Raw genomic sequence first — 15061 nt, forward strand, 5'->3', positions numbered from 1 at the left:
GTGGATGCTCCTCGGCACGTCGACGGTCGGGCCTTCTCCAACGGGAGACAAGCGGGTGACGATGCAGACGAGAGCGTCCGATGATCAATTGAAGTTCTTAGGCAAATGGGAGCACGGCGGCTCCGGTCGGCGATGGCGGTCGTCGACAGTGGCGGACAACAGTCTGAGCGCTTCTCTTTGGAGTTCCGCAGCAGTCCCCGTATCGGGTCGGCAGCCTTCAAGGGTCTGTCTACCACAGAGCGTTGGCAAAGATCAGCTGTGCACGATGGTCCCTCGTAGCTCGGTAAGAGGGCGCCTTACCAGGTCCTCTCTGGGTCAGTCCTTGGAGGCACAGCAGCTTTCAGATTGCGAAGGAGAGCATCCAGCAGGGCTTCAAGGTCAAGCTTCAGTTACTCCAGTTTCTCGTCGTAGTGGACTTCAGCTTCTGAACACGATTCTTAGCAGTGAGAGGTCCCCAGATATACTGTTGATCTCCCATTAATTCCGCTGGGTCACACTCAAGCATCCAATCACGACTAAGGGCATTGATGCAGTCAGGCAGCCAATCAGGCACACAAGGTATTCAGGCCATTCACTTCTCTCCAGACACTCACAACAAGTTATGTGTATTGGGACAAGTACCGAGCCATTCAACACTCCAAGCTGCATTTATACCGGTTTCGGGCACAGCTGTCTCAGTCATTGTGTCAACCACCAGATACTAGACATCCACAACACAGAATGCATATTCGTCACACACTCTATTCACCCGGGTCCCACCCACAGGAGGTACCCACAACATACATCACTGGGAAGGCTCCAGCTAGTCTGGCCGGGCCTTCACAACAACACCATATATGGCACTTCCATCCAACAGCCAGTCAGGGGGAAGGGACAGAGTCAGGGCTTCCCGGGACTTTGGGAAAACAGGGTAATGGGTAATAGAAAGCAAGAGGCCACAGGGGCCATCTTGTTTTCCATCAGGAATCAACTGATCCCAATGGCAGGGCCGGGGTATCCCAAAATGGAGGATATTCTGCGCACCTGTCAATTTCAGCATGGAGCTGCCACCAGCCCATACCCTGCTCTGTGGGCCACCCACAGGTGCCCAAAAGCATACACTAGGGGCACAGGGTTGTACTCCCCACCCATGGGTGGCATAAGGGTATCCCCCGGGTCCATTCACCAAACCAAAAGAGAGAGAGCTGCACCGCCAGGAGTCCCACATGAACTCCTGCGCGGAAAACATGACAGAACACACGATAAAAAGCAGTAAAGGACAAGGATACAGAGGCCCTGTCCCTCCGATGCATTTCCAGCATCACACAAACCATTGGCACATTTTTTTTTTTTTTTTTTAAACTTTATTTTTAACTTTTTACTGTAGCAAATAAGCAGTGCTCCAACAGGGAGCCGTCAAATGCAATCCCCAACAACAATCCTCCCGCCCCTCCGCCCCCCAACCCCGTGTCCATCGTGACTTTGAATGCCGCCATCTTTTGTCTGAGTCAGATGGAAAGCTTTCCACGTTGCCTCTATGTACCTCCGTCCCATGGTCTCTCGCTCTGGGGTCTTGGATTGTCCGAGTTTGAAGCTTCAGCATTGTTCATCAGGTAGGTGATGTATGGCCCCCAGATGTCGGGAGGGCGCGCATGTAAGGGCAGGGTTCGGATAAATTCGGTGTCCATATCTTGGCAGTATGTTATATCCTTCTCCCAGTCGGCTATCTTGGGGAGTGGGCCGCGACCCCACGACATAGCAATTCTTCTACGTGCCAGCACCATGAGGAGTGCTGCTAGCTTGCGTGACGCTGGCTGTAGATATTTAGTGAGGCCGAGAAGCGGACTCATCGGTAAGGGGGTTATCTGTTCGCCTATAATGTCGGATGTTGTTTGTATAACAGAAGTCCAGAAGCGCTGGATACCAGGACAACCCCATGCCAGATGAAGAAAATCAGCGTTGGCAAATGCGCATCTCTCGCACTGGGCTGACGCTTCTGGGTGGTGTCTATGTTTCCTGACTGGAGTGTAGTATGTTTGATGCACAAAGTTAGTGTATTAGCTTAAATCGGGAATTTAACGCTACCTTCTGAGTCTGACGAAGAATGTAGGCCCAGTCTTCCTCACTAATCGGTCCCTGTAACGCTGATTCCCACTTTCGTTGCACCCTGGGTTGAGGTTTCCGAGTGTCCCCCTCCAAGGATCTGTACAGAGTTGACACCATTCTACCTTCACCTTGCGCCAAAATGGTGTTGTGTAACAGATCCCAAGTGGGGGGTTGCTTAGGGAATGTGGGGAATAGCCCCTGAAGGGTGTGGCGAAGTCTGAAATAGAGAAAGACATCCAGGGATGTGTTCCCTCCTCGGTCTTTTGCCATTTGGGGGGGTCATAAATGTGCCCCCTGGGAAGAGGTCGCCCAGCGATTTAATCCCTATTTTATCTATCCATAACAGGAACACTCTTTCGTTCGTGAGGGAGATGCCGGGGATGAATTTTATCGGCAGTAGGGGAGAAAATCGTATAGCCATTCCGTATTCGCCAGCAATCTTCTTCCATATCGCATATGTGGATAGGACTGTGTTCAGCGTTTTATGCGGCACAGGAATGTGGTTTATTATGACTGCTGCTAGCAGGTCGGGGGAAGCCAGGGCTCTTTCCACTTGCACATGTGGTCTGATATAGTGGGTTGAGTACCAGTGGCTTAGGAATTGGGCCTGTGCCGCCCAGTAGTATTTTTTTATATCGGGGAGAGCCAGGCCTCCTTTTGATATTGGTAGAGTAAGTGTGTTGTATGCTACCCGTGCTGGTTTCCCCGCCCATAATAATTCAAGGATCGCGCTCTTGATTTTTGATAGAAAGGAATTGGGGAGAAGTAGCGGGATATTTGTGAAGAGATATAGAAGTTTGGGGAGTATAACCATTTTTGTCAGTGAGGTCCTGCCCCACAACGTTAGTGGTAGAGATTTCCATCTCTGAATACGTTCTTGTAATAACTGCAGTGTAACTACATAATTGTCTCTAAATATCTCGTGGTGGCTTCGTGACATCTTGATCCCCAGATAGCGCACCTTCGAGTTTTCCCATTTGAACCCGTGGTCATCTGCAAACTCCAAAGTGCTAGGGGTCAGGGGGAACACTATCGATTTGGAATGATTGGTTTTGAGGCCTGACATTAGCCCGAATTTTGTTACCTCCCGCATTACGGGGTTGAGATTGGTTTGGGGATCACTGACGAACAGCATGACGTCGTCAGCGTACAGGGAGACAATTAGCCTGTGAGGACCCAGCTTTATCCCTCGACCTAAATGCTCGGCACGCAGCCTTGAGGCTAGGGGTTCCATCACCAGGGCAAAGATAAGGGCCGAAAGAGGGCAACCCTGTCTCGTTCCGCGTTCCAATGTGATCCCTGTGGATTTGGTGTTCCCTAGTGTGATGTATGAGCGTGGTTTGTTATATAACAGAGCTACTAGCTTCAGGAAGAAGTTAGCCAGACCCATCTGCCTTAGTGTTGCGAACATGAAGGGCCACTCGGCATCTAATAATACTGCTATTGCCTGCTTCGCCGGGTCCAGGGCTTCGATTACGCCAAATAGTCTCCTGATGCCGTATGTCGTACTCCGCCCCGGGATGAACCCGTCACCCAGCACCAGAGCCGGCATCAAGGGGAGCAGTCTGGTCGCCAAAATTTTAGCTAGGATTTTGTTGTCTAGGTTGATCAATGATATCGGCCTGTACGAGGCGCAGTTCTCTGCAGGTTTTCCAGCTTTGTGTAACATCATTACGTTGGCCTTGCGCATCGTGGGAGGGAGCGACCCCCGCTCCACCGCCTCCTCGTAGACTTGCAGAAGAAGGGGGGCCACCACCTCCACGTGCGCTTTGTAAAACTCGCCATTGAGTCCATCGGGACCGGGGGCTTTGGTGTTAGGCAAGGATTTGATTGCTGTCCGAATTTCTTCGAGCAATATGGGCGCGTTCGCGCAGGTCTTGGCTCACCCAGTACAGTTCCGTGTCATTGAGGTACTCTCGTATCGCTACGGGATCTGATGCTCCTTTTGAACTGTACAGGTTTTGATAGAATTCTCGGAAAACATTGGAGATCTCCTCCTCTGTGTAAACCCTCCGGCCTTGCGCATCCGCGATGTATTCAATGCGGGGTGGGACTTTGTCTATAGTTAGTAGTCTGGCCAGCAGTGCACCTGGTTTTTGCCCCTCTCCGTATTGTCTGATCTGTTGCCTGCGGCCCAGGAACTTCAGCTCGCGGTCCGCTGTCTCCTTGAACCCCAAGAGTTATTTTTTTAGCTCGGCTTGGGTGCGTGGGTCTGGAGTATCGGAGAGGTTTTGTTCTAGTTCTTTCAAACGACGCTCTTTGTCGGATAATTCGCCTCGGATCGATTTCAACAAGCCATTTTCTTTAGTCAGGCAAATTCCTCGTACGTAGCACTTGAGTGTTTCCCAGATGGTACATGCGGAGTCGACTGAGTCTTGGTTGATCTCCAGGAAGGAGACTATCTCATGACGCAGTTCTGCAGCAAATACGGCGTCCGTGAGTGAACCGGGCTTGAATCTCCAGTTGAGGCTAGGCACTGTTACACCCGCCAGGGTGACCTCCAGTACAACCATCGAATGGTCAGAGTAGGACCTCGGCAGGATATGGCACGCACCCCATCTGAAAGGGCTACGGGAGGATGCCAGGATATAATCGATTCTGGAACTGGTGTTGTGTACCGCTGATCGGAAGGTGTAGTCCCTGCTGTCGTGGTTGTGTCTTCTCCACATATCAGATAGATTGAAGGCCTGACAAATCTCTCGAACCTGAATACTGGCCTTGGATAGGTTTCCCGATCTGTTATGGGACCTGTCGAGCCTGGGATCAAGTGTGGTATTGAGGTCTGCACCCCACACCACAGTCGTCGCGTTGGTCGCGTCCAGATGGGACATTACCCAGTTGAAATTATCAGGTCCATCTGTGTTCGGTGCGTATGAGTTCACCACCACCACCTCTTTCCCTGCGATTATCCCCTTCACCATTAGGGCCCTCCCCTCAGTGTCTTTCTTTAGCTCAATAAAGCTGAAATTAGTTTTTCTGTCGATCAGGATCGCAACGCCCCTGGCAAATGAGTAGGAGGATGAGAAGTACCGATGACATCCCCACGATCTGGCCCAATGTTGTTCTGACGTGGGCAGCAGGTGGGTCTCCTGGAGTATCGCTATGTTGATTTTGTGTCTCCGAAGATATTGAAGAATTCTCCTCATTTTCATAGGCTGATTGCCGCCACGAATGTTCCAGGTGGCGATTTTCAACGTTGCCGCTGCCATCTAGAGGGGTCAAAAATCATCATGTCGAGACGAGGCTCACGGGATTGGCTGGAGTCGCTTTCCATAGAGGAGCAGGGAGGACGTGGCAATTGTTAGATGCATAGTTCTTCGTGTGACTGTCGTGGTACTGGGGTATGCGGGTTGTGGCGGTTTTGCTAAACTAACTTCTCTCCCCTGCACGGGCAACCCCCAACAAGCCCGTGATAAACAAACCCATTTTAACAATACAACTAGCAATGCTGTGCTCGGGGCCAGGTGGCCCTCCAAGAGGGGGCTGGCTCCCTTCTTCGGATGCAATGTTGAACTGTGGTGGTCGTTTCTAGTCAACCTTGAAGTCTCGTGCAGCCGTTTTGGGTGTCCTATAGGCAAATTTTACGGCGGGTTTCTTCTTGGTCTGTCACCCCTTTGCGGTTTTCCGTTGACTGTAGCGGGTCTACAGCCAGAGCGATCCAGGTAGTCGCTTGTCTCCTCTGGGGTGTTAAAGAACTGGGTCCTGCCCTCGTGCTGAATGCGGAGTTTGGCTGGGAAGAGCATGGAATATTGTATCTGGTTCTCTTGCAGTCTGCGCTTTACTGCCATGAACGATCTCCTCTGCACTTGGACCGCTTGGGAGAAGTCCGGGAAAAACTGGATCTTGTCGCCGTCGTACTGGAGATCCCCTTTTTCCCTAGCCGCCCGTAGGATGGCATCTCGATCCTTATAGTTAAGCAATCTCGCTATGATTGGGCGGGGATTAGCCCCGGGGATTGGTCTGGTGTTGGGGACTCGATGAGCTCTCTCCACGACAAACAGTTTGGATAGGATTTCTGTACCGAAGAGGTCCATACATAACTTCTCAAAGTAGTCTTCCATTTTCATGGTGAGTTGTTGCTCCCTGGCTCCCACGATCCTGATGTTGTTGCGCCGAGAACGGCCGTCCAAGTCTTCGTTTTTGGCGCTTACTGCTTTCATTTGCACTTCTAGGGAGGCCACTCTGGACGTTAGAGCCGCTGCACCGTCGTCGAGATCAGACACTCTCTGCTCGACTGTGTCCAGTCTGTCGGCGTGTTTGTCCAGCCGGTGCTGGAGTAGGTCGACCTTGGAGGAGAGTGCGTCGAGTTTACTTCCAAGGCTTCCGATCCCGGCCTTAAGATCAAGGAGGATTTCCCTGATGTCGAACCCGTGGGCATCCTCTTTATCCTGGGCTGCGGCCTGGACGGGAGACTGCGCTCCGCTGTTCGAGGTAGTTGCTTTGGTCGTGGAGCTGCCCTCGAAGTTCAGCTTTTTTTGCGATCTGTCCGTTTTCCTCGAAGTCGCCATTGGTGCGCGCATTGCAGGGGCCAGGGGGGCACCGGGAGGCGGGCCAGGGGTCTCGGGGCGCCCGGCTTGTCGTTTTCTAGTGGAGTGACTCTCTGGAGGTCTTGCCGCTGGGCCGGTTTGGACCGTGCTGTCTCACGCCTCCCTCGGCGGGGGAGCCGGGGATCCACTCGGGACGCGCGAGCGAGGGCGCACGGGCGCGCGTACCTGATCCTCGGCGACGGCCGGGAAGCCCCTCAGTGTCCGTCCGTGGTGGCTCCTCCAGGATTTTCCTTCGTTTTCGCCAGCTCCGAGCGGCGCCCCCGAGTCCCAGGCCCGCTCCGCCGCCGGCCCCACCGCGCCCGGCCCGCGCCTCGTCCGCACGGGGGAAGAAGGGGGGGGCTCTTCGCCGTCGAGGAGACGGGACTCAGCGTTCGAGGGTCGACGGATGAATACCTCGTTCTGCTCGGATTCGCCTCGGCTACAGTCTGGAGGCGGCTGCGGACAATTTGCACGCCACAGAAGCTTCGATTGGTCAGGATTTTAGGGGAGCTCCGCGGAGCTCACAGGGAGGCCGCCATCTTGGACGGCTCTCTAGCGCCCTCTCCCCATTGGCACATTTAAACGCAATACAAAGAAAACAAAATATTAGTCTAGAATGAAATGTAAGCCAGTAAAGAGAGGCCAAAGCAGTAGGAAGAGTCATAAGAATAAAGACCACAAAACTAGACGCTCAGATGAATTAGAACGGAACGAAGTAGGGCCAGTTGATAGGCTGGGAGTGAGTCCAAGCAGTAGTCCAGATGCGGGGGGCGGGGGAGGGAATGAATGAAGCTACAAGAAGCTTTATGCAATGAAAGAAAATGCCCAAACCTTACACCCATTGTACAGATGACAGTGAATCGATTGAGCAGTGTTGGAAGGGATAGGAAGATTCCATTGCAGGTTTTTCCATTGAGCGAAAATGTCTAATTTTGATGCTACATTTTACTGCAAATGTAGGTGGGGGTAGGTTAAGGTAATAAAGGTAGGGGCGATTGGAGGGGCCTCTGAGGTGTCTTCCCCGCAACCATTTGGGGTAAAACCTTCTAACAAAATCGATAAATTCTTTCTTGAAAGAAAATACGAAATCATACTTGTTAGAAATATGTAATGGAAAGAAAAGGATGGAAGAGGGCACCTAGATTGCATGTGGAAGTAGAAAGAGAAAACTGAAAAAGGGGAAAGAAAATGAAGCACTTATGGATCGGGAGGGATCAAACCTGCACCAGAAAGAAAAATTGTTTTTTGCAAGGATTTAGGTGAAGAAAATTAGCAGACATCTGAGGCGTAATAGCTGATAGGCAGAGAGAGTAGAATGGAGAGACTCAAGAAATTAGGCTTTTGAAAATCATCAGCAACAAAATCTTAAAGATAGGTCGAAGGAGGAAGTAATAGTAGATTATGGAGAAGTGTAGAGAGAAGAGGATAGAGAACTGAGCCTTGAAGAACCCCATTCTGGAGCGGCTCTAAAATAGTTAAGAGTAAGAAAAGGTAAAACCTAAGCATAAGAGGAGGGTAAAGGATCAGAGGGAGATGTTATGTTAATGATTTTTTCCAACCGTGCCAGATATCACCATAGTGGTCTGAGCACCGCAGCCGTTCTCTAAAGTGGCATATTGTGTCGCCACCAGGAGGATCCAGACCTTAGTCTGCAGAAGAGTGGACAGAAGTATTGGAGGAGATGAAGGTTGAAGGGGGGAGCAGAGTTTACCAATGGTGAAACATTTATAAAGTTAAGAGAGGGATAGGGGTTGCAAAGTAGAGATGGAGTTTGGTAGTGTGCATGGCTGTAGCTTCAGTGAAGCAAAAACAAAGCATGCGGCTGATCCAGAAATACATACATAATGCTCCCGAGAATGAGCAGGTAACCAGTAATGGCAGTTTCCAGAACCCTAAATAAGTACTGTAACTAGTGAGCAAGTGGTTGCATGTTGGGCTTTAGGTGGACGCCGATGTACCACTGAAGAATGGAGGCTTCTTTGTTCGGTGAAAGTGCAACCTGCCAAACCCCCAGACAGGAGATTGCCCAGGGAGCTTTCAGAAGGGATCAAGCCCAGAGTGGACTGTGCGCAAAGTGAATGCTATCGATACAAAAGCGGAAGGAGAATAGGAATTGTGGACCATCTCTGGAATGCAAAACATGCATTGCCATGTTCCTGGCATGTTTGGAGCACGAGGGGTGGGGGGATCATGTTTTCATATTACGCGGATGACACTCAATGTGTGATCCCTATGACCGATACTCACTCTAAAGATGTAGATGAACTCAATTGAATTTACTCTCTGATAGAGAAGTGGTCTATAACAATCTTGCCCTAAATAGTGGCAAAACAGAGTTGTTGATTGTTGGGACTCCATCAATGCTGGTTAAGTTGGACCCCTTCTATAGCTGTTTCTCCCTCAGGAAAGTTATACTAACCCCACAGGTGTAAATTCAAATTTTAGGAGTAGTTCTTGATCAACTACTAAATATGAAGGCTCACGTGAGTAGTCTCGTCTCGGCAGCTGCCTATTATGTTAAGCTGTTAGCGCATCTTAGACCCTTCATATCCCAGGATAATGCTGAAACTATAGCAAGAGACATTATTGGCGCAAAGATAGATTATTGCAGCAGTATTCTGTCGGGTCTCTGTAAAGTGGACGCCAACAGGATTCAAATTATCCAAAATGGCGCGGTTCGTATGGTCGTTGGACTATCCCGCCGTGACCACGTCTCAGTGGTCAGACGTTCCCTCCACTGGTTACCAGTGGAAGCGCGAATCCGATACCGACTTTTGGTCATTACCTTCAAAAGTATAGTGGGCCACATGCCTTTGTATCTGCAAGACCATATTTTTAATAAGCTTAATAACAGAACCCTTAGGTCAAATAATCAAAATGACCCAGCTTCTCCCAGATGCAGAACTAATAAAGTAGAAAATTGAGCCTTCTGTCCTGCAGCACCTAGGGCCCCGGAGTTACGTGGACTGGTCTCTTTGAACCTTTTAAAAAAAAAAAAACGGAAAACTTGGTTGTTCTCTTCAGTCTTGTTGTTGCCTAGACTTTCCATTTTAGACTAGTATGTACATCCCTGACCTGGCCTATCAACCTAATGCCTAAGGGTCCATTGTTGTGCTATATAAATAAAATAAAGTAAAGTAAAGGTGTGATTGGAATGGAATGACGACATTTATAAGACATATACGTTTTGACAAGTGTTCCACGGTCACTATTTCACGGAATTACACCCCAAGACTCATAAAAAGAAATGTGTAATCATGCTACAATACCCTGTGAGTATGAATGGAGAGAATTCACTAAGAGGTAGGCGTGTAAAAAATGCATGGAGGCTTGTTGAATCAAAAGTAAAATTCCATTAAGCAGACAATGGCTGAGTCAACTGTCCAGTTTAGAGCCTTGCCATCATCGTGGTTCTCTGAAAGCTGTTCCACTGGTTAATGAAGTCAAAACATGCCTATGTTATTGTAATGGATACCTTATTGGATAATCCGAGCTACTTGAAAAGGAAGATTCTGGACTTGGACTGGATCTATACTTGTGAAGAGAGGAATAAATACAAGTCACATGTTGAAATAGGTTTGGAAAGCAAAAACAGAGGCCCACTATTGAATTACCAGTTGGAATGTCCTGATAGCAGACTTATGGAAGTTTTTATAATCACTCATCTACCTAATGATTGTTTGTCCCACTATGCAAAAAACTTGACAAGACATGTTTAATACATTTTTCTTTGCTCCATCGTGACGCTTTTTGGTATTACATTTTACGGGGTCGCCTTACATCACTATTAGAGTTATCACTTTAAAAAAAAAATCTTTAGATTAGTTGTTGATTGTGGACGGTGTGTGTTTGAATGTATTGTTGTTTTTATGTATGATTATTAGAATTAGAATTGTGTGTAGTGATTATAATTTTTTGTACTGTTTTTATGATGATACGCGATTAACTGTGTAACAGTGGATATAGCACAGGGCAATGTGCTGGCCTTGCAAGTAAGACCACCAGAGCAACAGAGGTTCGAATCCCAGATCCACGCTTAGAAACTGAACTCGGGTATTAAGCGTATTAGACAAAAAAAACGAACAAAGAAAGAAAAATGTGTGTATAAGGTTTGAAATAAACCACGTACAATAAAAAGAACAAACAAAAATGCTTACCTATCTCATAGCAGAGGATCCTGTGAGGAGAAAATGCTAACAGTGTATACACATGTACAGTATGAACAAAGGCAATGAACTCACTGTCTAGACTGTGGTATAGGAGGACCCCTCTATTTCATCAGTGAGCCCACAGTCGCTTTCAGTGATGCATACGCCGTGGCTCTTTTTTATTCTCCCCAAACTAGAATGCCAAGCTACCAAGTATGCAATATTAGCATAACTCTTACACGCCTTACCTGGGTAAAACAGTGGCTATATATTAGCAGCTACTATTCAAATATGTGTTGCTGTACTTCTAGTGAGTTGTCCAAGGATAAAGACGTGCAATGGATCTTGAAGTGTAAAAGTTTACTCAATATAAGAAAACTACCTGTGGGTATTATGTGTACCTAAGAAATGGCATTACATTCTGTTGATTCGCCCCACCCTCCCGCCCCCAAATCACGGTAAGGCTTAAGGGGAGTGGTGCTATTTCACCAGTCCTAGAATTATACAAAAAACAGGCAATTCCAGCATTTATTTTTGGGGCAGAAATGTGGGGTTAGGGTAGCTTCGAGGAGCTAAATCGGGTAGAAAATATATTTTTGAAACAGCTGGTACTATCGCCCCAAAGTATGCCTGCAGCGCTGGTGCATATGCAGCTCGACGGCTGGCCAGTAGGAGAGCTGGTCTCTTTGAAACCAATCCTGTACTGCATAAGGCTTTGGTGCACAGAGGTTCTTGTGAAGTACCGGGACGCTCTGAGACACCTATTAAATTTGGAAGGTGGTAAAAGCATGTTGCGGGCCGCCCATGTAAAAGAAGGGTGAGCTGTGGGAGAACCCACAGAATGTGGATACATCAGCCTTACCAAGTATAAAGGGAGCAGCAACCGCTAAAGGCATGGAGAATCGGGTAGAGGCAGATAAAAGGTTAACATTTGGCCAAGATGACCTACTGTGTAAAGTAGGGTTTGGCACTGAATTTTATCTTGATGTTACTGCGCCACCGTTTGAGAGATCTTTGTATGCCCGTTTTAGGATTGGGACACTCACGTTGGGATCTTTCCCTAAATCATGGAGACCTAATGGGTCGGGTTCCTACCCTTTATGCAGGGCTGATGAAACTGTTATCCACTTTATTATTGATTTGCCAAGCGCTGCATCCATTAAGAGGCCGTCACCTGAGACCAGTCCTCAAATTAACTGGTCTCCGATCAATGGCAGACGCAGTGACATTTTGTAAAAAGCCGTTTTATCCACATCGCTTGGTTGCCCAGAGCGAAAGCCCCGACACTTAATGATATTGCAAGTAGTGTGCAGTGTTAATCGCCGGGTCTATGGTGAAAATGGGTACTCGTCTCTCAGGCATTGTGCGTTTCTGAGGCTGCGAGCTTGCTCGCCTATTTGGTTTTCTTTTTGGAGCTTCTTGACTGATACTTTTAATCCCACATTCACTGTAATGCTGTTAATTGCCTTGATATGTTACATATTTTTTAAAATTAGAACTGTTATTTTGGTTTTGAGGCTGTGAGCTTGCTCTCCTCTGTTTTGTTTTCCCTTTGAATTACCATTTTATCATACCTGTAATCTGACATTTAGTGTGATATTTTTTTTTTTTCTTCTTTCATTGTATTAAATGACTGTGACATGCTCTTAAAATATTCTCCTTCTGGCTTTGCCTCATGGATCCTTCGCTTTGTTATGTTATATCTGTCATGTAGTGCCCTCACGCCTTCGGGGTCTATGGCCGCGCTATATAAATGCATTAAAGTAAAGTATTTGAAGGTATTTTTTACATTGTATTTGATGGCCTTTTTATGTTCAATATTGTTTTAAAATGCTGTTGACTAACTTGAAATTTTAAAATGTGGAATTGTTACTATTTTGCACATCACGTGTCGAGGCATGTCCATGTATACATTTGCACAATCACTAAAACGCTGCACTTCGTTTATATAGTGCCTTAAGTAAACTGCAATGGATTGTAATTAACTGTATTGCATGTGTTTTGTTTGAATGTATGGCTTTTATGACTTATATGTCGAAATAAAGCATAAAGAAAGAAGGGTAATGCTTAATACAATGAGTCCATAAGAGACACATGTGCACATGTAATCAAGTTGGGCCACAAATAAATGAGTCTGAAACTTCATTTAAGAGATGTTTCTGTCACTGTATCTTCAGTGCCTTGAACACGGTTACGCTTGGGAGGGGACGAATACAGTTTTCAGCCTTCCAGTTTCTCTGATATTTGCTGTCCTCCATCTCAGGGAAGCTATTCCCCTCGCATGTCTAGCTCTGCTGTTATGTAGAAACCCTGGTAAGATGGACTGCTGCCCACTTTACCCTGTATGGTGGAGAAATGAAGCGTGAAATGTGCTTTCCAAAGAGGCCATCACATTTAGTGCCTGTGGTGAAAGGATCTTCAACCGAGTGCGTAATGGGGTGATTATCAGAGTGGTCTGGTGTAGCACCTTTGGGAGTCGCACTGCGTCATGGCTGCTCATGGATCTGTGTATTCCTGGGAGAGAATAAAGCAAGGTTTTTGTCAGTATTTTTCAAATGAAAGCGACCCCATATGCCCTGCACAGACCCCCAAATTCCACTGACGTACCCGCCTGTCAACTGGTGTCAGTTGATCTTAAGCAATGGCCTCTCCAGTGAAGATAGAAAAACAAAGTGCTCCTGGCTTTGCCCTGATCTACCCAGGAAGGTTTCAAACTATACTGCAAAAATGATCAGGGTGACTGAACTTATGTACACTCATAACATTGACCCTATACAAAGAAAAAGGAAAACATTGCTCCTGGTCGAAGTGTAAGCAATTTGGCGATTTGCGCAACTATTTTAATGCATCAAATGTCATTTTCAAAATTGTTTTTCAAAGCAGGACACACTGATATCAAAAACATATCTGTGAACAATACATAGATGTTCTGTCCAGTTAAATTAATTGAATGCAGATGGACATGTATCATCCCTTTCAGAGTCTAGGGATTTTGGTGAACAGATAGCAAGTGAATAAAGTACAAAGCAGTACACAATTTACAGTGTTTGACACTACAAACTGGGGACAAAGAGTCGACAGTACTGCGTTTCAATTCCATTCGCTCCGGTGAAGATAATCAGGCCAGTCTGATGCAAAAAATGTTTAATCTGCTCTACCGCTCCACATGTAGGGTGTGTACAATGAATAAACATAGACAATGCACAGGGTCAGGGGTAAGGTTCACACATCTCACTTTAGACTCGTTTGCGTGGCATGTTGGGACCCCTTGTGAAAGGGCAGAATGCCAATTGTACATAAAGAATATGCAAAAGGATGTGTTTTTCTTTTTTTTCATACTGAATCGCTATTGGCCCCGAGGCTCCTCATTTGCATTTCAGCGTCGTTATTTTGAAGCACATAGTTTGCATACGATAATTTAGTGTGCATTCTGGCCTGCTTTAGCTGTACTTCCAAATCGAATTATTCTCATTTGCTGTTTGTGGTATTTTTTATTGTTCCCAACAGGTGACGTCCCCCCCAAGAGGTGGATAGTTAATTTTGAACGAGATCTTCTGGATGGTTTGGTGTTTGCAACCATTTTGGCGTCGTATTGCCCCTTTCTGGTAAGTTGGTCTTCAACTTTAAAAGGTGTGCAATTCTAAACTATTGGTATGTCAAACAGTGGCGCAGAGAAAATGACTCCAACCGAGAGATGTGCCCCACTTTCCTACATGCGCAGTGCCAACATGTCCGTTTCCCCGAATAGCAAGTGTTCATTTTGGATGCACACTGGTAGCATTGCAGCAGCGGGCACATGTAAGAAATGGGGCAGAGTTGGCCTGTGGGGGGAAGGATAATGTGGCGCGTGGGGCGTCAGATGGGTGAATGGTAGCAGGGAGGGGTGAGGAAATGGATGATCATGATTGCATGGGTAGCAGAAGGGACCTTGTAGGGGTTGCCCTTGTTTGTTGGTTGGGTAGAATGGGTAATAGGAATGGGCAACTGAGTAGATGGGGCTTAGGGTAACGGTGGCATTCAGGAAAAGTAGCATGCGGGATTCCAACAATCACATATCATATGCTACAACCTGCAAGCCTATCCACTGTTCGTGTGTTAACCATCAAGGCTTGCATGCAAAAATACATCATGTCATCCCCTGTTAATCTGCCTGGACATTTAGTAGTTCAATGAAGTAGCAGCCCAACGGGCTGGACCAGCTCTGGTTCCTTCCAGAGCTGGCAAAAGGTTCCCAGAGGCAAAGGATTGGCCAGTCAAAAAAGAGCGGCAGTAGTCTTCCCCCAAATACATGGACTCAGAATT

The 15061-nt window shown here is 47.3% G+C and overlaps 1 protein-coding gene across 1 annotated transcript in view; it reads left to right on the forward strand.

The window, feature by feature from the left end:
- Positions 1-15061, forward strand: part of CFAP47 (cilia and flagella associated protein 47) — a 3369192-nt gene that overhangs the window by 1106416 nt on the left and 2247715 nt on the right. The window contains exon 34 of the mRNA XM_069639370.1: positions 14267-14364. Within this exon, the coding sequence (XP_069495471.1) occupies positions 14267-14364 (98 nt within the window). The remainder of the gene's footprint in view (positions 1-14266; positions 14365-15061) is intronic.

The sequence above is a fragment of the Ambystoma mexicanum genome, chromosome 7q (genome assembly GCF_040938575.1).
Source record: "Ambystoma mexicanum isolate Mex_15411 chromosome 7q, UKY_AmexF1_1, whole genome shotgun sequence".
NCBI classification, from domain to species: Eukaryota; Metazoa; Chordata; class Amphibia; order Caudata; family Ambystomatidae; genus Ambystoma; species Ambystoma mexicanum.